The 25,960-nt window shown below is 32.5% G+C and overlaps 2 protein-coding genes across 4 annotated transcripts; both read left to right on the top strand.

The window, feature by feature from the left end:
- The first annotated feature begins 1,726 nt into the window (after positions 1-1,726).
- On the top strand, positions 1,727-20,571 carry LOC108562872 (uncharacterized protein T28D9.3-like). Of its 3 annotated transcripts, none has more exons than XM_017921364.1 (4): positions 1,727-2,304; positions 14,278-14,443; positions 17,719-18,197; positions 20,118-20,571. In XM_017921364.1, the coding sequence occupies exons 1-4, from the start codon at positions 2,254-2,256 to the stop codon at positions 20,421-20,423; spliced, it is 1,002 nt and encodes a 333-aa protein (XP_017776853.1). In that variant the 5' UTR covers positions 1,727-2,253; the 3' UTR covers positions 20,424-20,571. The 3 variants fall into 3 exon arrangements, with proteins under 3 accessions (XP_017776853.1, XP_017776855.1, XP_017776854.1); XM_017921366.1 differs by lacking the exon at positions 1,727-2,304 and adding an exon at positions 13,539-13,777; XM_017921365.1 differs by lacking the exon at positions 1,727-2,304 and adding an exon at positions 13,841-13,967.
- Positions 20,572-21,966: 1,395 nt separating this feature from the next.
- On the top strand, positions 21,967-24,044 carry LOC108562885 (facilitated trehalose transporter Tret1-like). Its single transcript, XM_017921384.1, has 2 exons — positions 21,967-22,173; positions 22,249-24,044. Exons 1-2 carry the CDS (start codon positions 22,147-22,149, stop codon positions 23,617-23,619), a joined length of 1,398 nt encoding a protein of 465 aa, XP_017776873.1. The 5' UTR covers positions 21,967-22,146; the 3' UTR covers positions 23,620-24,044.
- The last annotated feature ends 1,916 nt before the right edge of the window (positions 24,045-25,960 follow it).

Genomic DNA, 25,960 nt, shown 5'->3' with positions numbered 1-25,960 from the left:
TGTCAAGTGATGCGGTTGCATGGATGAACTCTTACAGTTTTCGACCAGGTAGTAAAGTTATTTATTATTTAGTAATGGAGGATGTCTGAGACGCAGAAGAAATTCCGACAAAAATCGGCGCATTTACAACATTGGACGAAAAGGTAAGTAAACGCCATTTACCTTTTTGTACTTGTCAAATAATTTACTGAGAAACGTCAGATATTCAAGAACTTTGCAAAGGTTTAGCTACGGGTTCTCTTACGATTGGTTACTTGAACTTCAAGTCGAACAACTAAAGACAATCAAACTTTCAAAGTTATTACATTAAATTGTAAAGTTGTTTTATCCCTTTCTCGTCTGACGGTACTTATATATCACTTTTTATATTATAAAGAGACGTAAAACAGACCTAAATACTTATGTAATCTTTAGATTGTACACAAAACTAATTTCTTCTGTAATTGGAAACACCAAATAAATATAAAACTACATTCAAGTAATGCTTGTCACATCTGTATAAGTTTTTTTTTTGATGTTGTAACAAAAAGAAAAATTGTATAACAGAATACCACGAAATAAGTTTATAAAATAATATTGTTACTAAATATATATATGAAAATTGATCCGTTTTTGTAATCTAAATCACTATAATTCACTTATTCTACGATTTAAGCTTAAAATTACCTGATTACCAAAAAGTACCACTTTTTTTTTCATTGAAAATATTGCTGAAATTTAACAAAAATGTATAGGCAATGTGTATTGAAATAAATGCAAAGAAATTTTTTTCTTTTATTTTAACGTTGTTCAGGTAAGAAATAGTTAAATAATATAATATTAGAATATAGTTTGTTGTTGATTTTGAGCATGAATTTCTCAAAAAAGTTTTTTTTTAATTCGGATTAAATAGGTGAGAAACATCAGATGACCAGGACATTTTCAAAAGTTAAGCAATGATTTCTCTTGCGATTTAATTGAAGTCGAGCGACTAAACACAAACAAAAATATTTGTTTAATAAAATAAAAGCGTAATTTTTCAGTTTACAAGATTAAAAGAATAACAAACTTTCTTTTTAATTAATTTTTGCTTTATTATTGTTTTGTGTTTGGTTATCGCGTATTTCAATGTTTACACTTGCCAACGGATTTATCTACATTTTGTTAGCACTTGGAAGTTCTGTCGAATTTGTTTGTAAACAAGAGAACGACATTATTTTTCTCTATTTCCTAACAGGTTCATTATCATTAATAACAGACTGCATTATATTTCCATTCACGTATTTTTTTCTATAAGATATACAAATAATAAATTTTTATTATAAGTTTATTAATATTATACTTATATTTTTATTTATATTAATGAATCAACAGTTTGAGTAAACTTTCAAAATTCTTAAATTAAATTATAAAATTGTTGTAAATTATTACACTCGTTTTACACGGTATATTATTTACACCGTTTAAAAAAAATAAATTTAATAAATAAATGTTAAAATTAATAGATTTACGCGTTTTTCTCAAGATACTATCTACTGTGTAAAACGAGGGATAATTTTACTTTAATATAATTATATAATTGTTGTTAAATTTGAGTATGGATTTCCAGAAAGTGTTTTTTATTCTGATTACATTTTTTTTTTTTGATAAAGCAATGCTGTTGGTGTTTGCAGTTTGATAGGACGTTTATCGCGACAAAAGTAAAGACTTTCGTGCGCAAAATAAAATGAAAGAAGAAGAATTCAATAAATAATAAGATCGCGTTGGAAAAGTGCTGTTATCTAGGATAGTGGCAGATAGTGTTAGATAGTGAAGTAGTAGACAGAGAGACATGCATCATGTGCATTTGGGTGTGCGTTTGTAGTACGAGTGTTGTCTTAATTAACGCAATAGGAGCTTCGCTCCAGAGGGCTTCGAAGTCAGTTGACATCTTGAACTTGAGCGCATCGGACAATACGATCCCTCCTCGCCCGTCGGTCCCCCCTGAAGAGAAGAAGCATAATACCTTCCTTCCATTCCATACCACCACATTCGTCGACCATTCCGAACGCATATCATTCGCTTTCGAAAGTATGCGTCAGTGTTGTTCCGAGGTCGAAACCGACTCATACCACCTGGTTCTACCTGTCCGACTCGCACTCAAAAACCAACGGCGCGTATCTTTCCAACCTCTTTGTTAATATTTGTTCAGTGAAGCTACCGGTCTACTGCTGCTGCTGCTGCTGGTGTATCCTTCCATGTGAACTCACCATCACCGAGGACCTCTTCATCGCCATGTACAGCAACAACCCAGGAATCTACTCAATCGGCGGAGACATGTGCTACGTAAGTACTTGTTGCACCTAACTGCAACACAAAAATACCAAAAGGGAATTCGACAGATACAAAACCGGCTTTCATCTCTCTCACACTGCGTAGCCCCCCATCCGCTTAATTCACTCTTACGAATTCCTTTAAACAATTTCATCCGGCAGCCTTGAAGCTTTAAAAGGAATCGAAAAGAATTCCCTCGGCAAAGTCTTCCAAGCATTTATTTACAATAATCTGCCGATCAGCAATCCCATCTTATCAATACTCGAAGTATGTCATCAAAGGAGTGGGGTCTAATCTCGAGCATGGTACGATGCTGTAGATCAGTTCGATATGTAATTCATACTAAAACAAACAAAGAAATACCTGTGAATACCGGATGCTAAATAATACAGCAACAACAAAAAAAACATAGTGAAACCCGTGTGCAGAGTGCCGATCGAACGTAAGTTGTTGCTTATTACACTAGACGGATTCGCGTGTATCGTGTATTTTATTTAATCGGTTTCGCGGAATTTCGCATTACTCACACCATAGTTTTGTTTAAACATTCATGATTTTTTTAGTTATTACAAAGAAATCATTATACAATGATTTCATATACATAATATCAAACGAAAACGAATAGCTATGAAATATCACTAAAAAATGACGCAGTTCTAATATTTATGATTATTTAATGAACAATCCAATATTTAATTATTCTTTTATTAATTGGACTTTTTCCATTATAATAATTAATTTTTGTAAAAATTGAAAACTAAACTGATTAATTCTCTATATTATAATGCAATGATAATAAGAAATGTATTATATCATAAGGCAAGAAATGATATTAAATATTTTTTGTATCTTAATATGATTTAAATTTACATAAACTTGAAAATTCGTGAAATATCAAATTATTTTAAAGTTTCTAATAAATTGATAATCATGAAACTTTAACATAATAAAATAATTATATTTAATACCTTAATTAAATTTAGTTAAAATTTATAGCAACAAGCTAAATATTTGAATATTAATACTCGTACACTTATATTACAAAACAATATAATTCTAAGATTTACGTTAGGAATCTTAATAATATTTTTATTTGAAATTTATGAAGAATTCGAATCTTGAATATTTCTATCCGAGCTGTAAATGCGACCACTCCTACCATCAATCAGCATGAATTGTACATCATGAACAATGTCTTTTCACTCTCAGGGCGGTTAATACCAGTTGACCTCTCTTTGTTCTTCCAACGTCCGCTCCGAATAAATCGTTTCTTTCCCGCCCCGTGATTTGTGACAAAAAGCAATTTCTTATTTACGCCCACAAACCAACAAATAAAAAAAAAGAACATCTCTCAAATCTTAACAGTAAAGTGTCTATTGATTCTCATCATCCAACAAATCATTTCAATAATGTTTCAATCTTATACAACGAAAACTAAAACTCGGATAATAGAATTAGGTTCTATTGTTCTTCACTACAACGTATATTTTGAATCGTGTTTCATTGAAGACATAAAACAATTGATTTATACAATGAATATTTTCAATCAAATTTCAAACATTTCCTAAATGCACGTATTCATGTCTTCATGTTTAACTATACTCAATATGCTGTGCAAGTTAATAAGATTTTTAATATAACCAAAATTGCAAGTTAAGAAGTTACTTTTGGTGTTAGTTACCTTAAAAACTCAGTTGCATTAGATTATTTATAGAAACAAAACTAAAACTTGAATGTTATCAAGAATACATTACAAATGATTAATGTAATTGTTGCAAATATTGGGATTAGTAATGAATTGAATACGTTCATTAAACGCATTGAAATAATCAGAGTGGAAGTTTCAATTCAATGCCATCACTTTCTTCTTTTCATTTCGTAATAATTATTCCGGTCGCATAACTTTTCGTAATTTAGCGGAACTCTCGCAGCAGCAGCAGCACCTGGAACAGCGCTTTCCGAACTGCAACATCTCAACTTTCGCAATATGCTAAAAAGACTGTTGGAATCAAACAAGAATTGAAAAACAAAGTAAAATGAAACGAAACTGAGTTAAATGCAACGGCCCCGACTAATTGAGCAATAACGTTTATTACATAATTCCCTGCTTAAATAATCATTTCCAATTTAGTTTCGGGGTTGGAAAAATAAAAGCGTAGCCAAACATGGAACGAAGAGGAGAAGGGACGAACAAGACGGATGTCCCCCATCGATATTAATTAAATTGACATTTGTAGCGCTTTTCGGGTGAGGGAGAGGGAGTTTTGGACAACGCACCAATGGTTCCATTAATTAGCAGCAGATGCTGCGTGTCAGCATGGGGGTACGATTTTGTTTTTTTTTGTTTCTCTAATCAAAACTCTACTTCTTTTTTTATTCACACACTTGATTTTCGTGCTCGAATACTGAAAATAGGATCTTCGCAGTTTTAATGCCGATGTGGTAATTAAGACAATTTGACTCTTGCAACGGGTGAACAACCTGGAGACACATCTTCTTCGTGCATTTTTTTTCTTTCCTTCTTAGAAGGACGGCAAATTGGTCCTCGATCCATCCAATTTCTTATTACTACCGAGCTGTTATCCAACATAATCACGTTTCTTCTCGAGTTTTCTATATTCTCACTTATTGCTTATTACGCTCAAAATAACACACTATTGCATCACTACTCTACACCAATTAACAATACCTAAACAATATTTCATTTCATATAATTGATTATTTCAAAGATTGTTTTAATCATCAATTAATAATATAAACAATCTTTATTTATTAATTATTATTATCTGCAATTTACACTTGATAAGTGTCTGCAATTGCTTTCAATTGAAATCAATTATCATATTATGATAATTACACACATTCAGTCAATAAACAATTACTTTGTAGCAATGAATTGTAGTAAAATCTGTTATCAATTATCTGTATAGATTAAATGAGGTAAGGTAAACGAACTTTCGCATCCGGCGAAAATCTAATTATCTCTATCGCTCCGTATTAGGCTCCAATCGACGATCAATTATCTCACAATTACGTTCGACTGAATATCCAACAGCCATCACGCACGAAATTTCGATTTTCTAATTATAACGTACACTAATTTACTCAAAAAAAATTGTATGATGAGCCGAAACTGGAACAGTGTTAAAAATACTGCTTCAAAGGAAATGCACTTATTATATTTTCTGTAAATTTTCACGCTCTTATTTTAGAACTTTACAATTTAAATTTGGATAAGATAAAAGTGTTCATTAAAATCAAAGATTTTTACTCAAAAATTATTAATAAAAATATTAATCGTACAATAAATTATAATTTATTTATTTTTTGTGGAAAACGATCATATTTAGTCACTAGAGTAATCATAATGAAAACAATACGTCTCATATTTAGTCTACTAATGAATACTGATGAATATTCTACACATTTCTAACAGAATTTATATAATTTGTATCTCTTCCAGTAACTCATATCTAAGATTACTTTAATGATCAATTCTTGAAATTCAAATGGTTTCATTACCGGTAATCGGTTAACCGGTTTTTCTCGGCCAATGAAATTAGTGGTAAATTTTGATAAAAGAAAAACTCGGAAATTTAAAGTGATGTTGCACATGAAGATGTTTAATAGTACGCCAAAAATGATTTTATGAACGAAATATTTTATATTTTAGTTAACAAAAAGACATAGAACAGCCTATTAGATATGCATATAGATGAACAGATGTTCACGCAGGTGTTTCTTATCACAGGTGTTCAATAAAAACGAAGATGTTCACCCAGGTGTTCAATTAAACGCTGGTGTTTATGCGTGTGCTCAATTAAACGTAGGTGTTTCTTAATGCTGGTGTTCATGCAGGTGTTCAATTAAACACAGGTGTTCACGTAGGTGTTCAATTAAACGCAGGTGTTCAATAAAAACGCAGGTCTTTCTTATCGCAGGTGTTCATACAGGTGTTCAATTAAACGCTGGTGTTCATATAGGTATTCAGTTAAACGTAGGTGTCCAATAAATGCGCATGTGTTTCTAATAGCAGGTGTTCAATAAAAACGCAGGTGTTTCTTATAGCAGGTGTTCAATTAAAATCCAGGTGTTTAATAAAACTCAGGTGTTTCTTATCTTTGCAGATGTAAATATTTCAACTAAAACTTAAATAAAACCAATTGTAATATAATAACAATAAAATTTCATTATTTATTAAATGGAATACGAAAGGGTAGTTAGAATGCCGAGAATAATGTAAATATATTTTTAAATTATAAAATATGGTATGAAAACACATATTATTTACTTAATAATTACTGTTATTTTAATGGGAATTGTAAATTTAACTCTATAAGATAAACTTAAGCAGTGTGACACATTGGTAGCATCTGCAATTACAAAAACTATAGTCTAAAGATGTTACAACTTTCGTTTATATAACAAATTTACCGGTTAATCGTTTTTTCCTACAAATATTTAATCGGTAAACAAAAATTACGCTCATTAATTCTTATAGATTGTGCAATAAACATTTATTTAAATCTGTCATCATTCTAACATTTTCTGATTTTTTTTTGTAATTAGACCAAAGAACTATTATGTAAGTTTGTTTTCGTTGTACAAAGAACTTGGATCACTTGATAAGAAGCTACTAATATGGTTTGAAACTAAAGTTAAATGAAATTTATAATTAACTTAAACGTTTTTTTCTTTCTTCTAATTACAGAAGATTTAAGAACTCTTCTATTGTATAAAGAATTCCAAAAGCTTAACTTATATAAAACAGGTTTCAGATTATTCTAAACCTTATTTCAATCATAATTTAAGTTAAATGATTTAGTTGACTTGAAAAAAAAAATATATATTTACGAAAAGCAGATACAATTACATGACTTTATGTGAAAATCCATTAAAATATATGTAACACATGCCCATAATTCATGTCTCCAGAGTCAACCCAAAAATAAAATTACAACAACAAGAAAAGAAAAAAAGTGAATTTTATTCACTCTGGGAGTGAAAGATCGTGTATACAAATACTGTTTTCTTTTTTCTTCTTCTCTACTCTTTTCTTTCGGGTGCATTAATAACCGTGGGTCGAGTTGCGTGAAATGTAAATGTGGAACGCAGCAAATGTCGTTATTGTGTCCATTAAATAATATCGCTATGTGGGGCACTTTGCGACGCTCCATGTCCATGTCCATTAACTCAACCTAATGTCGACCATTACAATTGAAAAACATATTTCATTCGAATTTATTAACAACAAAATTGATTACTTTCTTTAATACAATAACAAACCCATAAATAATAACAAATCCTTGTTTTGTCGCAACGCAAATAAATGACCGAAATTTCTACTTGTTTGATTAATTTAATTACGTGCAAGTAATTGCGCTGCACGTCATAATTAACGTTCATTTAGCAAACGTAACATCACGTCTTGAAAACATGACCAATCCAGGATGTGCACACACACACTGTAATCATGATTCATGTTTAATTACCGCCAAATTGGCCTTAACCGAAAACTCTCAATTGTTTTGCTGTCTGTTGTCTGTTTGCTCGTCTTTTGTTTTCTTCAATGTTAAAATACACACGAAAAAAAAATGTTTCATACTTTGTTATTTAAATAAGTTAAAAATAATATTTATTTGTTTATATACAAAATCTAATGCTTATAATAATATTAAAAATGAATAAGTTTTTCTACCGTAATTAACTAAGTTATAAATTACTATAATTGAGGTTTTTTACTATTAAATTAACTTCAAATTAAAGAATTTCACATAATTTAACCTATATAATTAAAGAAACTCTATAATATATTTCACATTATTTGCATATTAAAACTGCTTGTGTGTATTTGGTTGCATATAGTAAAATATCTTAATAAATGTAACCTGTATCAAATTCAAATAAATTATTCGATGCAATTAAAATTCATTAATTTAGTTTGAATATTAATTTCAAGTTATTATAAAATGTAAATTTTGATGCGTTTTATTAGATATTCATTAACATTTTAAACGGTTGAAATTTAAATTAATTTAATGTTAAACTATCAATATTTTAATGAGTCTGTTGTGTATATTAGCATCATTAATTTTATATTTTCATTCATTATTAAATTATTCACTTTTAACAATTATTTATAGTTCTAATTATATAATTACAACTGTTAAATGTAAATTAATATTATTAATATTAAAGCTTCTTTTAGATTTTCTTTAGATTTTAACAATAATTTAGATAATAGTAAATTTTTAAATATAGATAAATTGAAGAATGTCAAAAGAGAAAATGTAATCCGAAAATATCTAAGAGCAAATGTTTAAAAATAATGTGTTTTGTCTGTTACATTAAGCATTGATTATTGTTTTGTTAATATAGTAAACTTATTATTATTTCTTTAAATTAATATTGCTTTGTTTATTAATTATTAATTTATATGTTATTATATTCAACTGTTATTAAAACTTCATAGCTTGTTCTTAAAGAAAATATTACAAAAATATTGCTCACTTATAAATAGTAATTCAAATAAAAAAATACAGGTTTTTACTTAAAATATTTACGGGAAATAAATCATATTATTATCAATTTATTATCAATAGATGCAAATAGATGCAAATAATATTATATTATTTTACTTAATTTGAGTAATTTTTCCTGCTTGACTAATCTTTGTAGATAAGATATATGTTTTAGCAAGTTTTTAAATCGTCAATTAACTTTGTTGTCTACGCTTGTCATCAAACTAAACAGTTAGCATAAAGATTATTTGTTGTAAGTAGAATTTTCCTATTCCATTGTAATAATACTTGAGTCTGTTTTGAATTTCGTGCTTCGCTAAAAAAAAAATTACAAATATCATCATTTGCTGTTTAAACATATGTTATCGTTAAACAATGATCCTAACACCTTTGTAGTCTGGAAGTAAAGAAGTTATCTGTGAGAGTAGAACGATACGAAGCGAAAGGTTAACAACCCTCCTGCATCCTAGCAGAGACCATCATAATTCAGTCTGATGGATTTATAGATTAAAATTGGTTTTATTGCGTCCCGCAGACAGGGCCATCATTTAACAATAATTAATGATAGCGTTGTTCGTAAACGAAAGTGAAAAAAAAAACGTGATAATGATAGATGAAAATGGTCAAATGATTTATCATTAACGGATAGATTAGGTCAGGAAGTCGAGATACCATTAGACGTGTAAAAGCTTTATTTGTATATATAATAGAGATAGATTTTACTACCCCAAATTTAGCTATTCGGATGGATCAAAGAATGTTTATATTAATTTTAATATCTGCGTTTCTTGGCAGATAATCGTTGTTTGAACTGTGTCAAGTGCGGATATCGATTAACTCAGAAACCCAAAATTTGGCAGAGTTTCTGCTGAAAGTCCTTTTAGAGCAGACGACAATACCTTTCGTAGAACAAAACGAAATCATCGATCTCATCTTATCTCTGCATTCCGAATATTTTATATAAACTAATAATTTTCAACTTGTTGTTATTATATTTAAATGATTTAAACATGTTTTGCGTATTTACACAGTCTGATTAGAATTAATTATAAAGACTTTCAATATTTTCATATTTTTATTGTCCTTAATTATTTTTATTATTTGTAATTTCATAATACATAATTTCTCTATTTATAAAATTCCATTCAATATTTCCGTCGAAATGTGTTTTGATCAATAATGTATACATTCTACTTCTCCTATAACGCGATTAGTTGGTACAGCGTGACCGTTTTATGAAAATAAACTCTAATTTATAAAAAATATCATTATTTTATTATAAATATAAATTTTTATAGATAGAAAAGGCTATAAATTAAAAGTTTACATATTTCAAATTATTTTTATTTAATTTAATTCCTCTTCACCTAAACTCACTTCTCAAAGTAGTACTTCTCCATCTTAATGGTTTTGTATCTTCAAATTCTTTGCTGATTAAAGTAATTACTAAACTGTTTACTATTTTCATCATTTAGTAGATCACTTATCTATATATTTGTCTACATCTGAGGTAGATATATCATTTAATACTATCTATTACTCTTCATCAAAATTTCTTCTCGTTGTAGTTCTTCATCATCTTAATGGTTTATTTATTTAAATTTTGCGCTGCTTAAAGTAATTACTAAACTGTTTACTATTTCCACATTTTTTAGTAGATCACTTATCCATATTTTTGTCCTCATTTGAGGTAAATGTATCAATTAATACCATCAATTACTCTTCATAAAAGTTTATTCTCTTAGTAGTTCTTCATCGTTTTGATAGTTTATATCTTCAAATTCTTTACTGCTTAAATTATTTACATAACTTTTATTGACTATTACCAGTTTATTAATCAGATCATTTATCCATATTTTCTTCTATATTTGAGGCAGATGTATCAATTAATCAAAGTTTCTTCTCGTAGTAGTTCTTCATTATCTTGATGGTTTATGTCTTCAAATTCCTTGCTGCTGAAAGTATTTACTAAACTGCTTACTATTTCTACATCATTTAGTTGATCACCTATCCATATATTTGTCTACACCTGAGGTAGATATATCAATTAATACCATCAATTAATCTTCATCAAAATTTCTTCTCGTTGTAGTTCTTCATCATCTTGGTGGTTTATGTATTCAAATTCTGCGCTGCTTAAAGTATATTTTTGTCTACATGTGAGGTATATGTATCAATTAACACCATCAATTACTCTTCATCAAAATTTCTTCTTGTTGTAATTCTTCATCATCTTGATGGTTTATTTCTTCAAATTCTGCGCTGCTTAAATTATTTACTAAACTGTTTACTATTTCTACATCATTTAGCTGATCACTTATCCATATTTTTGTCTTCATCTGAGGCAGATGTATCAATTAATACCATCAATTCCTCTTCATCAAAGTTTATTCTCGTAGTAGTTTTTCATCGTCTTGATAGTTTATATCTTCAAATTCTTTGCTGCTTAAATTATTGACTTAATTTTTATTGACTATTACCAGTTTATTAATTAATCAGATCATTTATCCATATTTTCTTCTATATCTGAGGCAGATGTATCAATTAATCAAAGTTTTTCTCGTAGTAGTTCTTCATTATCTTGATGGTTTATGTCTTCAAATTTCTTGCTGCTTAAAGTATTTACTAAACTGTTTACTATTTCTACATCATTTAGTAGATCACTTATCCATATATTTGTATACATCTGAGGTAGATATATCAATTAATACCATCAATTACTCTTCATCAAAATTTCTTTTTGTTGTAGTTCTTCATCATCTTGATGGTTTATTTCTTCAAATTCTTCGCTGTTTAAATTATTTACTAAACTGTTTACTATTTCTACATCATTTAGCAGAATATGGATTTTTTCTTTATCTTTTACTTGAATTTTAGTAATTATAGCAAATACTATAGGTATTCGAATCAATTTATAAAAAAAAAATATATATGTTGTCCTGAATTACAAGCACAACATCTAATTGCTACAAATTAATATATCCTCGAAAATCATAAACTCTTTCTTGTACGACGATTACAATAATTAAATTTAAAAATAAGCATAAATAAAACATGCAATTTAAATATCATGCAACAGCGTTCTGTATGTGTTACGAATAAATCATACTGCATCATTTCTTGACGCAAATTTTCGAACCTTGAATTTCCACTATTTCTAATAAATACGTTACATTTTTAATAAATATATTAATTATAAATATGCAAATATTAATATAAAAAAAGTAAAAGACTTGTTGATTCTGAACAATTATAGAATTGATAAGATGGTGTAGTAAAGTGTTACTAATGAATGAACGATTAGTAATGGAGCATATAGTAAGTGCGTAAAGCGTTTCTGAAAATGCCGCTGAAAGGAGCACGTAGACAGGGATTTAGGAAAAGCAAACCGCAAATAGGAAATTTTATTAAAGTAGGAAAAAGTGATATTTTAATTTTGTTTGTCAGCACGATAAATAAAATAATTAAAAAAATATATTATTACAGCAAATATGTTATTACCAATTTGTATCCTTGAGCAAAACGCAGTTTTCAATAATAATCGCAATTAATTTGTGTCAGTTCCAAATTAATTAACTTTTGGAGTTTACTCATTGTATTGGAAAATATTGCTCAAATATAAAAAACAAAGTATTTGCAATTCATACAAATCACTGTCTTTTTAATAATATTAAAAAAAATCTGAACAAAATTTATTACATTTTTGCAATTGGAAGATTAATTATAATCAATACATTATATCTAATTTAAATATTGCTGAAAGTTTACAAGATTTACAATTATAGGAAATATACAAATTTGCAAATAAAAATCAAGTCACAATATTGCAGTATTAAGTTCAGATATATTCAAAATGTGCAATAAAAAAAAATTTGGATTGTTTTGAATAATCTAATTTAAAATAGTAAAATTAGACATATTAATCAAATTTGTCTAAATTTTTCATTTAGCTATTAATTAGTGCTGAATTTATTAATTCAAATATATTTTAAAAAGTCAAACTTTTTGAAGAAATTGTAGATGAATTGTTTTGCAAATGATTGTTAATTGTGATTTTAAAGATTTGATTATATTGATTATATTTCACACAAATAAACAGTAACAGATTGCTCAGGTTTTAGCTCTCAATGAAATAAATTGTGAGTATTTTGTATTGATGAAATTGAAGAAGGTTACAATGTTTTACAAAATTATTAAGAAAGAGTAATGCTGTTGTTGTCTTGCGTATAAAGTTCCTGTTGCGACATGGAACGTGACTAAACTTCCTGCTTTCTTACCGCAAACAATGAGAATGAGGTCCGGAAAGAAATACTTTTAGACCAGTTTGACTTGATCTGCGCGACTGAAAGTAATAATAAAAAAAACTAGTTTTTAAAGAGTTGATCGGACTACGTAAAGATGTTATGATTTATTCGATAAAATCTAAAAGAATTATTGAAGAAGTCCAATTTAGACGAAGAGTGTCCGTTGAAGAGAGACCATGGCTAAGTCAAAACTGTGCGAGGAGAGACTAAGGTTTCTGCACGAATTGGTGAGTTATTGATTATCGCGCGCTCTTGGACACCCCATGAAATATTGGAAGCGTTGGCTGTGGTCGTCGAAGAAGTGCAGTTGATTTGTTATGTAAACGGACAATGGGGGACGCCGTCGCCGCCGCTGCCACGCGGGGGGGGAACAGAGGGGACGTGTTTTTGTTTTAATGGAACCCCTATTCGAATGCTCCTAATTTATTCTTCCTGTCCCCCTATGCCCGTGTACGAGCGCAATAAACGAAGCACACCAGCAGATTACCGCAGGCCACGGAATACACGACAATACCCCACACTTTACCAGTGCTTTCGACCGTTGGGCTTTCTTTTTTCCACTTTAATCCTTTGTTTCCCTCCTCGTGGTCCGTTTACGCAATAGAAATTATTTTCAAGTGATGCTATGATGTGATATTGATAATGGATTCGAAACCTAAGGTAGGCTTTTCAAACGTGCGCACAGGTTTTCCTTGATTCGATTGAGAAGCGACAATTAAAACAAAATAATTTGCAATTATAATTATGTACTTATAAATACCGATTCGATGTTTGCGAAAGTGTTCAGTTCAACAGCAATATCGCACAGTGCACCATGTTCTTCGAAAACTCCGAACCCATCATCGAAATGGTATGACGACAAACCAAAGTAAAAACTGTAAATGCGACAATGTTCTTCTCGACCGAAGCACACCTTAGATTAGATAATGTTATTATCGTGTTTGCTTTACTTCCACTTTGTCCTCACCATTTGCTCAACCGGGATACCGGAAAGAATACCTGCTTCGCAGTCTGCGATTGCAGATAGCGGACTTTTAAATTCAAGACTTTCAAGAACATCGTCGTCTTCTACCATCATTCAGATCTTATTCTCCTCCACTCCGAGATACCGCTTCTAAATCCTCGTCATCATATTATTATTTTTTTTATTGTTATTGCAGGAAAATAAAATGATGGCCACGACTACACCACCAATTCGAAGGCCCAGCGACTCGGTGTGTCTTAACGTGGCCGAGCACGATCGAAACAAAGCACCTGAGAACTTGAAGCGAAAGAAGATCCACATACGACCGGCTTATTTCGTTAACGGAATCATCATCATCATCGGTGAGTAACTCCTACCTAGGTCCTATAACCGTAATGAGGAAGCTGCATATGAATTTGGGGGGGAGGAGGTCGAGTCTTTTCAATTGATACGGCCTCCAATCAACAACAATATATTTGTAGGCGCAGAAAATCATCGATTTTCCCCCCTCATAAAGTACACACGTTCGCTAGCTCGCTCACTCAATTTCCATCAAAATCACCTACTAAATATTCCTGGCGTGTCCAGTCCACCCATAACTCATGGCATTACTCGCATATCAAATGCAAATTTTGTACACATAATCATACTAATTTTCTATGGTCTACCCAATTATTTTTAATTGTTTAATTTGGTCGCAATTTGCAGATTCATCCGGGACATCAATTTAAGTTCATTTCGTATTTTATAAATTAATTATATTATATATTTGCCAGTTGATTCTGTTTTTTAAATTCGCTGTGCAAGATTTACTCATTGAAACAATGGTAACAAAAATGTATTCATGTCTTATCAAAATGTGTATAAGAATACACCATAAATTAGTATTTCTTATTAGTATATAATAAGAAAAAAAAATCAAAAAATTACAAATAAAGTTTCAAAGTATTTATTGAAAATCTGAATAAAAAGCATAATGTCTAATATGTATGTAATGCACGTGTCTTTATGGAAACATGAACATAGTGATATATCAAGGAGTAGAGCTTTAACAAATATTGATGGATTATGTATAAACATAAAATAATCATTTCTTTAATAACTTGAACAAATAGGTCAGTTTTCTTAAAGCTTAATGTAAATGCGATAATATATACTTGATTATATACATTACTCTAAGTTAATCTAAAAATATCCATACAAACGTACAATAATATCAGTTGGACTAATCAATGTCCGCACTTTTATTTAACCCTTTGTCGTCTGACGCTACTTATAAGTATCGACACATTTATGTCATTATTTAAATTATAAAGAGACCTGAAACAGACCTAAGAAAAAGTACCACATTTTTTTTCATTGAAAATATTACTGAAATTTAATTTTAATGTATTTTTAAAGAAATCCAAAGATTTTTTTTTATTATTTTAACTATGTTTAGGTAACAAAGCGTTAAAATTATATTGATTGATATTAATTGCATTTTGAAAAAAATAATTTGTCTATCATTTCGATTTATGTCAGAACAAGGAGAGACATGAATAAACTAAAAAAAATAATTAATGAATATATTTAAATAAATTTACCAACTAATAATGGATCATTTGCTTAACATATGTGTAACTGAAGGTTGGAGATATCAGTGGAAAATAAATAACTTACATATAAAGTGGGATGCGGCCAGTATTATTTATACAAAGGTTCCAATCAAAATGCCTAAGAAGTATGCCTAAGTTCGAGCTTCGTGGTTCATCAAGAATAAACAAATACACGAAGATCTTCACATAGATATGGTCGAGGATACAATAGCAACATTTAGTAGTAGATACCAAGTTAGACTGGAGTCACATACTAATGTTCTGGCTATTGGCCTACTCGACAACAGTGAAAGCACAGATAGGCTGAAGCGTTGCAAACCACTAAATTTAGTATATAGATTTAAGTAATAAATAATGTTTAAAATCATCATAATGGTAACTATCCATCGGGAAAGCTTATCCATTGAATATCAATCGCGATCTTATATTTGCAAACTGAACACTAATTGCAAAAATTGAGTATTCTTAACTAATTCATAAATGTTTTAAAATTTAAAACGTGCCAGATCAGTGGCATATAGATAAGTATAACGGTCAATGTATAACAAACAAACAAACAAAAATCCGTGCGGAAATACTGGTCCTTTTGTTGCACGTAACTAACAAACAGAGATAAACGAGCTGCATACGTTCATCCTCAAGTTACTTTCCGCGCGGATCCGTGCAGATAATAGAAAAATATGAATTACGTAACGGCCGGGGCCGTTGCGACAGCCGCAATCGCATCTCGGAGGGCCTCGGAGGCGGCACTGCGGAGTACTTTATCAGAAAATTGAACGATTGGAGGAAATGAAGCGGATTCCTTCGACTGACTGGTTGCACATTTCACCAAGCTCCCTCCGAAAGTAAAAACGTCCGTTAAAAGGACTGAAAACTGAAAGCTGAAAATGGAATTGAAATGGTGAATGACGTGGACACAGAGTCCGAGCACAATTCTCTCACACTGCGCTTTCGATGGAACATGTTTAACAACTCGCATGATTGCGACACTCGAATCATCTTTGTTATAGTTTCATTTCATACCGTACTTTTCAAACGAAGATGAATTGACCTACAAGACGCACTCCAAAATATTTTAAGACAATTTAAAAAATATATAATTACTAAATAAAATATCAAAAGACGTCACGGTGAAACAACAAAATCATTTAACTATTTTATAATTTATAGATATTATAAATGCAATTTTCAATATAATGAAATTTCAATCAAAAAAAAAATTAAATGAAAAAGTTTACACTTGTAATAAATTGAAATTTTCAATTCGCCGAGCGTTAAAAAATAAATATGAATTGCAACGAATACAGTATAATTGTGCGAATACATTATTTGCTTCAGTTGTATGAATTTAATCAATACCCAGTTGCAATTTTACCAAGCGTCGAACATTTATGTGATTTCAATTACGTCGATTTCAGTTTTAAAATTGTTTACAATAAATTGTATAAAATATAGCTACAAAATTATTCAACTTTATATTTTATGATATGATTAAGCAGTGATTATTGTAGAGTCTGTTTATAACTAATATTGTCTTAATTAAATTATATATAATAAAACAGTTGAATAATAGAAATAATTTAATAATTAATATTCCGTTTATGTACATTATACTATACTATATTGAAAAAGAAAAGTGTGTTCATTCTTGTTTTGAGTCTGCTGTGAAAGTAAAACGAAAGTATTACAATCATTATTTCACCATAATAATAACGAGCGTTTAATTACAAATATCAGATGATGTTGTGTTTGTTTATGATAGAGATAAGTTTTTTTTTTTCTGGTTGCGGCGCCTAGCGTTGATAGTGATATCCAGGGTTAATCCGAACTTGGTCGGGAATTTATCAAAGGGAACGGAAACATTGTCTCTGCGGTTTAGAAATGAAGTTGATGGAAGCGTCGGAATGATTTCTGTTATTCTGGTTCACGACTAGCATGAGTCGCGGAAAGTTTAGCTTATTACGTAAGCGACTGTTGCAAAGTGATGTTTGTTAGAGATTCCGTGTTTTCAATCTCTTGTTTTTCTTGTTGTTTTGCAGTGTCTCTGATCGTGGGATTGACGGAGTTCGGTTTCCTACCGCAAACGAAGAGAGGATTTTACTGCAAGGATCCATCGCTGTCGTTCCCATACCAAGGGGACACCATCTCCAACACCCTTCTGTTGTCAGTGAGTTTCGCCGGATCGTGCATTCTTCTCGCCTTGGTGGAATATCTGCGTCTCGGCTCGAAGACCAAGCTGGTGCTGGAGGTGTCCTGGAGATGGTACAGAGACATGCTGGTAGGAATGGTGCTCACGCTGCTCGTGATCGAGGTGTGCAAGGTGATAGCCGGTGAGATGAGACCACACTTCTTGGATACATGCGTTCCGGACGTCGCCGCCTCATGCACACCGGGCACCTTCATCACCGACTACGTCTGCACCAGCACCGTCTACTCGCGCACCCTCATCGTCGACTCCTCGAGATCTTTTCCCTCGGGGCATTCCGCCCTCGGCATGTTCGTCTCAGTCTTCCTGGCGGTGAGTACACTTCGATCCCTTTCGCTCTGATGTATTGCAAACTTCGTCGAAGCATTGTTCCTTTGTCCTCTCATACCCAGCTCGTTGCTCCGTTTCCGCATTACCAGTAATGAAAAAGCTGCACACCGTCCTCCACCCACCTCCTCATCTCCCTCACTCATTATCCTTCTCTCCACCTTCATCCTGTTTCGCCCGCATAATATGCACATGCACATCGCAAGAACAAAAGCAAAAAGAAAACAAACGAACACACACAATCAAATCATCCCCGACGTGCAAACCGCAAAATGTAACATCAAAATGTCACAGATGATATAAAAACAGAAAACATGTAACGCGTAAATCGCGAATACACATCACGAAATAACTACCCCTTATACAAATCATCTAATTTACAACTTACCCAAGTATTTCTAGTAAAATAAAAAACACTACGCGTTAATAAAACTTGATCAATCTGACTATACAAACTCTGGTAGTCATAACGATTTTTTTATTTTTTTTAGCATGCTTTTCCTGTTTTCAAAACAATTGGGTTTTCGATTAAGGACGATTTTGTAAAATAGTGAAAAAATCAATCTTTTCACAACAGAATTATGATAAAACCAATCAAACTAAGAATATCGATTTCATTTTCAGAAGATTCGAATGTTTTAATTGAAGAGAAATTGTGGAACGATGAGTGTTCGTAATTATAATTGAAGGCGTGGTATTTCGGAATCACAAATTGCGTGACTCATCGACGTAACACAGATTATATGTAAATAATTGTTCATAAACATGACAAGAAACTACTTCCTAAAAGAAAGTTGAGCGTGATTTTTTTTGCTTATTTTCATAATTCTTTTTAATTGCAAAAGTATCAGTTTTAAAGTAATTTTGTAAAGTTATGTAAAAAAATGGAGTAAAATATGTATTCAAAATATAAAGAAATATACTAGAGTAACAAGTAAATAATATTCACAAAACTATTAACAATAAAAAAAAGTACATTTATTCCTGCGTTTATTACACCTTCTAATTCTTGTTTATGTTGGAGATAAACAGAGAATTGGAGAAAGTAAATAGCATTGTTATTACTGTCAAGGAAGACGAGGGTGGAGGCTTTTATTTTATACTCTTTTTTTTAGCATGAACTCGTTGATGCAGACGTTTTATGGTAAAATCAATACGTTCGCAAATTATCAAATAGCGAATTTAATTAAACACTAATGAACTTATTTGTCGGTGCGCCCATCGGGCAGGTTCTCGTTTGTAATCCCAGCATTTCAATGGGCGAATCAAATTTATCGCACGTATAATTGCCGCTACCTCCCCAATTAAAATCAATAGCATAAAACGTTTCGTTTCCACTGTAGTGTGCACGATTCAATCGAACAACGCAAATCTATCTCATTTATCTCGTCTGATATTTTTTTAATTAAAACAACTCCAACAATCAAATTTATTATATTTTTTTAAAAGGGTTCTCTTAATATCAAATTTTGTTGTTATGAGCTTAATAATCTGTTTAAGTTTGCCATCAAATGTGATTGTTTTAAATGTCTTATAAGAATATTTTGACTCGTGCTAAATGTAATTATATAATTGTTATGTTATTGAATGTTTGATCATTATGTTTATTAGAATCGTGAATGCATTTAAATTTATTGATAAAAAGCTTTTATTAATAGAAACGTAATTTTCATACCTGATTTAATAATTTTATATTACGAGAAAAACAAATTTCTATATACTTTATAATTATTTTGTGTTTGTCGTTCCATAAGGAAAATGTAAATATTATAGATTATTACTGTTTCTTGTAATGCGAATGCACGTGAAATAATACAATGCTTCCTTTTGGTATGAAATTGTCAAGTGTAATTTGTGTTTTCTCTACCATGCAACAATGTCCTTATTCCCGGTTTTCTTTTGCAGGCGTACATCCAAGTCCGGCTTCCGACCCACACGATCGGATCCTTATCGAAGCCATTCCTTATCGCCGTCGTCTTCATCTGGGGTCCTTTGTGCGCATTGACGAGGATAACGGACCGAAGACATCACTGGTGGGACGTCCTCTTCGGCACGATCTTCGGCGTCGTCGGTGCTTTGTATTCGGTGGTGGTTCTGTGCTCGAGCTTCAAGAATATAGGAAAGACCAACATGAAGTCGACGAGACCGTCGCAGTCGACGACGACGTTGCTCGATATTAAGAACAAAGATGCGACCAGTGTGATAATTTAGTTATTTATTTACTATTTATGGTGTCGATTCTCTTGACACAACCTGTACCATATGTTATTTAATTATTACTATATTAGTCTGTTTGTTTGTTTGTTTTCTCTTTGTACACTGTAAGTATAACACGAACGATGCATTTATTTGTATTTTACTTCTTTTTTTTCATTTCTACTTAATAGTTAGTTAGTGAACGGAACAAAAAAACTATTATTATTATATACTCATAAGGAAGAGAGTGCCTCTCTTAATAAAACAAAACGAATATTTTATAATCCATAGTTTTCTTTCTCAATTTAACCTACCATCCCAAAAAATATTATCTTAAGCGAAATTCAATAAAGTCACGTTTTGGTTCTGAATTAATAGATAAGTTCTTGTATTAAGGTTTCAAATATGCATAGAATAATGATGATGGTGATCTTTAAACTCGGAGCGCCGATCCGTGGATTATTTAATGAATTCCAATTAATTTCGGTTCGCCGAGTCCTGACGAATTATTTATAGTCGCAAGCAAAAGGAAACTCTTATAGCGAATTGAAAACTTTCTTCTAATTAATCTACCCTCTTTACCCTCGATTACCTCGGCTCAAATGAATATACCAGACGATTCAAATATCTTCATTGTAATTTTGGCCTTAATTCAATATCAATCAATTATTTTTAACATCTTGTGTTATTAACAATTTCGACGAATTAATTTATTCTCATTGGATACTTGAAATGATATTTGGAATGGATCTCATAAGATTTTTTTTTCAATTTTGATAAAATTGCTACTTTCAATACTTGCTTTTTTAATAATGAAATAGTACATAGATAAACATTTATGGTTATGAATCTTTTAATTACGGAAATGTTTTTATTTCTCAAATTGTATTTATGTCTGCTTGCAAGATGTAACAATTCCACCGTTTTGTTTATGAAGATGAAGGTTTTGTTTATGGCGAGTCTTTTGATTACTTATCCTTCTTTCTCTGAGCAGTGGATTTGGGTGGTGAGTAAATATTTTGAAATTTGCGGCTGGATAAGGAAGTGTAATATTATGGGATTAATTTTGCGCTGGAAAGTTGTTTGACCTAGATCCTTCTTGGGTCGCAACGACGTTAATCGCGCAAGGAGACGAGGATAGGAGCTCCGCCGTGTAGTCAGAGTTTTTGCCCGTTGCAGTAGTTGTTGTTTTTATCTGGTGGAAAACATGGTGTTCGGGCGTATGGCGAATTGGGAAATTGCAGGGTGTGCTGTAATAATAATCCGGGTGCATAGAGAGATAACAAAAGACGTGACTGGATACAAATTTGATGTTTGAGGGGCAGCGGAGGAGAGGAGTGATGGGGGTTGGTAGGTTTGGTGTTCTGATACGCACAGGCACACAGAACACAATAACGAATTTGTTGGCACGGTCCGGACCGCATTCGAAAGGGGGTGGCGGGAAGAACAAGGATGGGATGGGATGGGTTTGGAACCTGGTCGATACGGGGTTGGTTCTCTGGATGTTGGTGTGTGGATGTAGTGGATGTATGGATGGAGTTTGGGGGGAGCGCGCGCATTTCCCCCAAAAAGCCGTATTCTGCTGTGATGCCGAGGGTCGGCCTCCAGCAGAAGCGGTCCGCAGTGTGGCTCAAAGCACAGAAGACATGGGGTGTCTTCGGGGGGTGTCGTCCGTGCGACATCAGCAGCAGCAGCAGTGGAAGCCGTGACCGCGTCGGAATGCTGTGGACAGAGAAACATGTCACGTGAATTCTATACGCATACAGTGAGTTAACACACATCCATAAAGCACCCTCTCATCAAACCACATCTTATTGTTTTTGATGTTGTTGCTTTGCAGGTGGCAGGACCTGGAGGTCGTCTGATGGTCGCGAAGAGACCAGAATATTTTGGGCAGGTGGTGGCGGCTCTGGCTGTGTCTTTGGGACCGTTCGCAGCAGGATTGGGAAAGGGCTACAGCTCTCCTGCGATAGCCTCCCTTCAGCAACGCGACGCCGAAGCTTTCCCGCTCAATGGACAGCAGGCCTCGTGGTTGGCGAGTCTCTCGCTTCTGGGTGCCCTCTTCGGAGCGCCCATCGGGGGAGCAGCGATGCGCTGGGGACGCCGTCGCACACTCATCTTGGCAGGAATCCCGCTGTCAATTTGCTGGCTTATTACCGTCTTTGCGGCGAACGTAGAGGTGATGTGCTTCTCGGCTTTCATGAGCGGTTTTCTGGTGGCCGTTGTGCAGCTAGCAGCTCAGGTCTACGTAAGCGAAATCGCCGCTCCAAACATCCGTGGTGGATTGAGCGCCCTCACCAAGGTTGCAGGACATGCAGGAGTACTGATAGCATTCGCAGCTGGTGCATTCCTCGATTGGAGACAGTTGGCAGGGCTCATCTCGCTTGCGCCGACGGCGATGTGCGTGGCCATGCTCAAGGTGCCAGAAAGTCCTGGGTGGTTGGTGCTACGAGGTAGAAATGAAGAAGCTGAACAGGCTCTTCGATGGCTTCGTGGAGGAACAGCAGACCTCAGAGTTGAGTTAGGAGCTTTACATGCTCACGTCCTTTCGAGGACGATGCCCGTTAATCCTCGCCTCCTCATTCGCACCCTGCGCGACCCCGCTTTAATAGCATGCGGCCTGATGTTCTTTCAACGATTCTCCGGTGCGAACGCCTTCAACTTCTACGTGGTGAGCGTCTTCAGACAAACGTTCGGAGGTACAAACCCGCACAGCGCGGCTGTGGCCGTCGCTCTAGTACAGTTGCTCTCATCATTGCTATCCGGACTGCTCGTCGATCGTGCAGGAAGACTTCCTCTGCTGGTAGCCTCCAGCGTGCTCATGATTCTGGCCTTAGCTTCTTTCGGTTCTTTCGCCTACTACGAAGATGCTAACCCCAAAGCTCAGCCCCAGCTGGATTGGATTCCGTTGCTGTGTGTGCTAGTATTTACCGTGGCCTTCTCTTTAGGTATAAGCCCCATATCGTGGCTCCTCGTCAGTGAGCTTTTCTCCTTGGAGCATCGAGGTTTCGGCACAGCCCTCGCAACGGCCTTCAGCTACCTCTGCGCTTTCATAGGTGTTAAAACGTTCATCGACTTCCAAGAACTTCTTGGTCTCTACGGCGCTTTCTGGCTGTACGCGGCCATCTCCATCTGTGGCCTCGCATTCGTCATCAGCTGCGTTCCTGAGACCAAGGGCCAGGACCTCCAGGAAATCAAAACCACCAGGTGATCAATTATTATCAGAGCTAACGAATCCAAATGCAAGATGGAAATGATATTTGTACAACGCTTTCATAGATTCCCGTCGAGACGTAAATCCCCTCACGTCTCGCAACCAATTCAGAGAGTTTTATTTCCGCGACTACTCATATTTGAAGCGTCTAATATCGAAATCCCGCAAATCGGTAACAAAAAAACTCTACAAACATCCCACAATATTGAAACTAAAATCAATTTAAAATCAAAATCTCTACTTACCTAAAACCCATTCAATTATATAATATAATTAAAACAAAGAAACGAAATTACATTTTCAGTCACAAACAAGTACATTCTCCTACAATAATAATTTCTGTTATAAATCATTTTTTTATTGAATAGACTAAAACTTCCAGACAAACATTATTATGAAGTATAAGAGGAAAGCATTTTGATGGAAAAAAACAAACATATCGTGAAATTCTTCAATCATATCCAAGACAATTAAGGAACCAGTGAGTTTTTGTTAATAGACGCATCAAATTCATATAACGAAAGCTCTCGAAAAGATGAAACGTTTATCGGTACAAAACTAGTTTAAGGATTTCGAAAGACCACTATTTAAAAAAATAACAAAACAAAAGACAACCATGTGATGAAATGAATGAATCGGTCTTCTCAATGTTTAGCACAATCATATCCTATATATATATACACTCATATATACATAATTATTGAAGAAAACAGAATACTCGTAATTTGTAAAAGATTTTTTGAAATAACTCTAGTTGTTCCTAACGAGAGAAGTACGAAAGCACGTTCAATCAATTAAACGCTATTAAAACTAAATAATAATTGTTGCGAGACAATAAAAAGAAATAATCGAACGACAATAATAACAAACAAAAAAAATAATAATGTTTTTTTTAGAAATATTTTTGGATAGTTTAGTGGTGCGGGTGATGAGCATGTTTTTAGGTGCTATTAAACTTAGAAGCTTTAGTCGAGATAATCAATCTATACACGTATATTAAAAAAAAAGTCAATATTACTATTATTTATTAGCAACTAGTCAAGCCAAGTCCAATTAACTGTAACTTTTTAAACAGACGCTCAAGTGTGAAAATGAAAATTATGAAGAGATGTTAAGAGAACGTATAGTATTTGTAGATTCGAATTGCAACTTTGTCAACGAACATCCAATTTGACCGTACGTTTGCTTTCCAATCTTTCGCGAAATAAAAATCAATTTGTAATTGCTTTTCGAGAAAGTTCACCAACTTTCCACAACTATTTGGGGATGTGTTTTGAAATTTATGCGGGTCCAAAACGACATGTGCGTAAGAGCGCTTACAATTCTATTCAAATGGATGTTCTTTGCAATCTGATGGGTCATCCACCAAACAAAACAAAAAAAAACTTTGATAATTATTATTTGCAAATGTTTACTAATATTAACAAATTTCTACGAATTCTTTTTGTTCCTATTATCAAACGATGTTTGCAAATGTATTGAATTTTTGGTGGATGGCTTTCTAGATATTATGGAAAGTTGCGGGTAATGAAAATACGTTTTATATTTGTAAATGACAATAAAAATCAGAGAGAAACAGAGATAAATAAATATATTATATATTATATTGAAATAAAGTATCTAAAATATGTTTCGACCATAGCATGCCTATGGCAACAATTGTGTGATGTTCAATTCCAAGGAATATATGTATATGTTCGAAGAAGTAGTAGTGCTTTGACAATAATTTATAAAGACAAATCTAACAAAAAAAAAATTATATATAAATGAAATGCTCTTTTTATAATAGATTTACTTTTTACTAGTAAACATTTAATACTACGAAACGTGTTGTTTTATTTTACTTCCTCCCACCATTTTATACTTATTTAAATTGGTAATATTATGAATATAATAAACCCAACATCTTACGAATTCAATAATTCTTATAATTTTCTTTGAATCATGTTTGTTAACAAGAAAATGTTCTACCATAAAATTGAATAATCCACACTACACGAACGTCAACTAAAAAATGTCGTAATCTTAACAGAATAAAAATGGCGACAAAACAAAATGATAACATTTCTTTTATGACAATCTAAAAATTAATTTTCTTCAAAATATAATGATGATTTTATTTATGCAGAAGGAGTATTAAAAAGTAAGTAATTTGCAATATTCTTAATTAATTTTATTTTAAAGTGGAAAAACCTATTATTAGTAAACCTTTTCAACGTTTCTTTTGTATTTGTTTTGGTTATAACGAATGATATTATTATTTCATATATTCCCAACTATTTTTTTTAGCCCATTAGTTACAGAGAATAAGAGTATTAAAAAAAAGTATTTGCATGTA

This window comes from Nicrophorus vespilloides, unplaced genomic scaffold (genome assembly GCF_001412225.1).
Source record: "Nicrophorus vespilloides isolate i.1.1-1 unplaced genomic scaffold, Nicve_v1.0, whole genome shotgun sequence".
In the NCBI taxonomy this organism is placed as follows: domain Eukaryota; kingdom Metazoa; phylum Arthropoda; class Insecta; order Coleoptera; family Silphidae; genus Nicrophorus; species Nicrophorus vespilloides.
The sequence above is the reverse complement of the archived record's forward strand: the minus strand, read 5'-3'. Positions and strand labels throughout refer to the sequence as shown.

What these genes read in the sequence shown, in the direction of transcription:
- LOC108562872 (XM_017921364.1), top strand. Translation starts at nt 2,254, where the DNA reads ATGTACAGCAACAACCCAGGAATCTACTCAATCGGCGGAGACATGTGC. An exon ending in CGGAATCATCATCATCATCG is followed by an intron (nt 14,444 to 17,718) that starts GTGAGTAACTCC and finishes GTTGTTTTGCAG; the next exon opens with TGTCTCTGATCGTGGGATTG. An exon ending in TCGTCTCAGTCTTCCTGGCG is followed by an intron (nt 18,198 to 20,117) that starts GTGAGTACACTT and finishes TTTCTTTTGCAG; the next exon opens with GCGTACATCCAAGTCCGGCT.
- LOC108562885 (XM_017921384.1), top strand. Translation starts at nt 22,147, where the DNA reads ATGTCACGTGAATTCTATACGCATACA. An exon ending in GTGAATTCTATACGCATACA is followed by an intron (nt 22,174 to 22,248) that starts GTGAGTTAACAC and finishes GTTGCTTTGCAG; the next exon opens with GTGGCAGGACCTGGAGGTCG.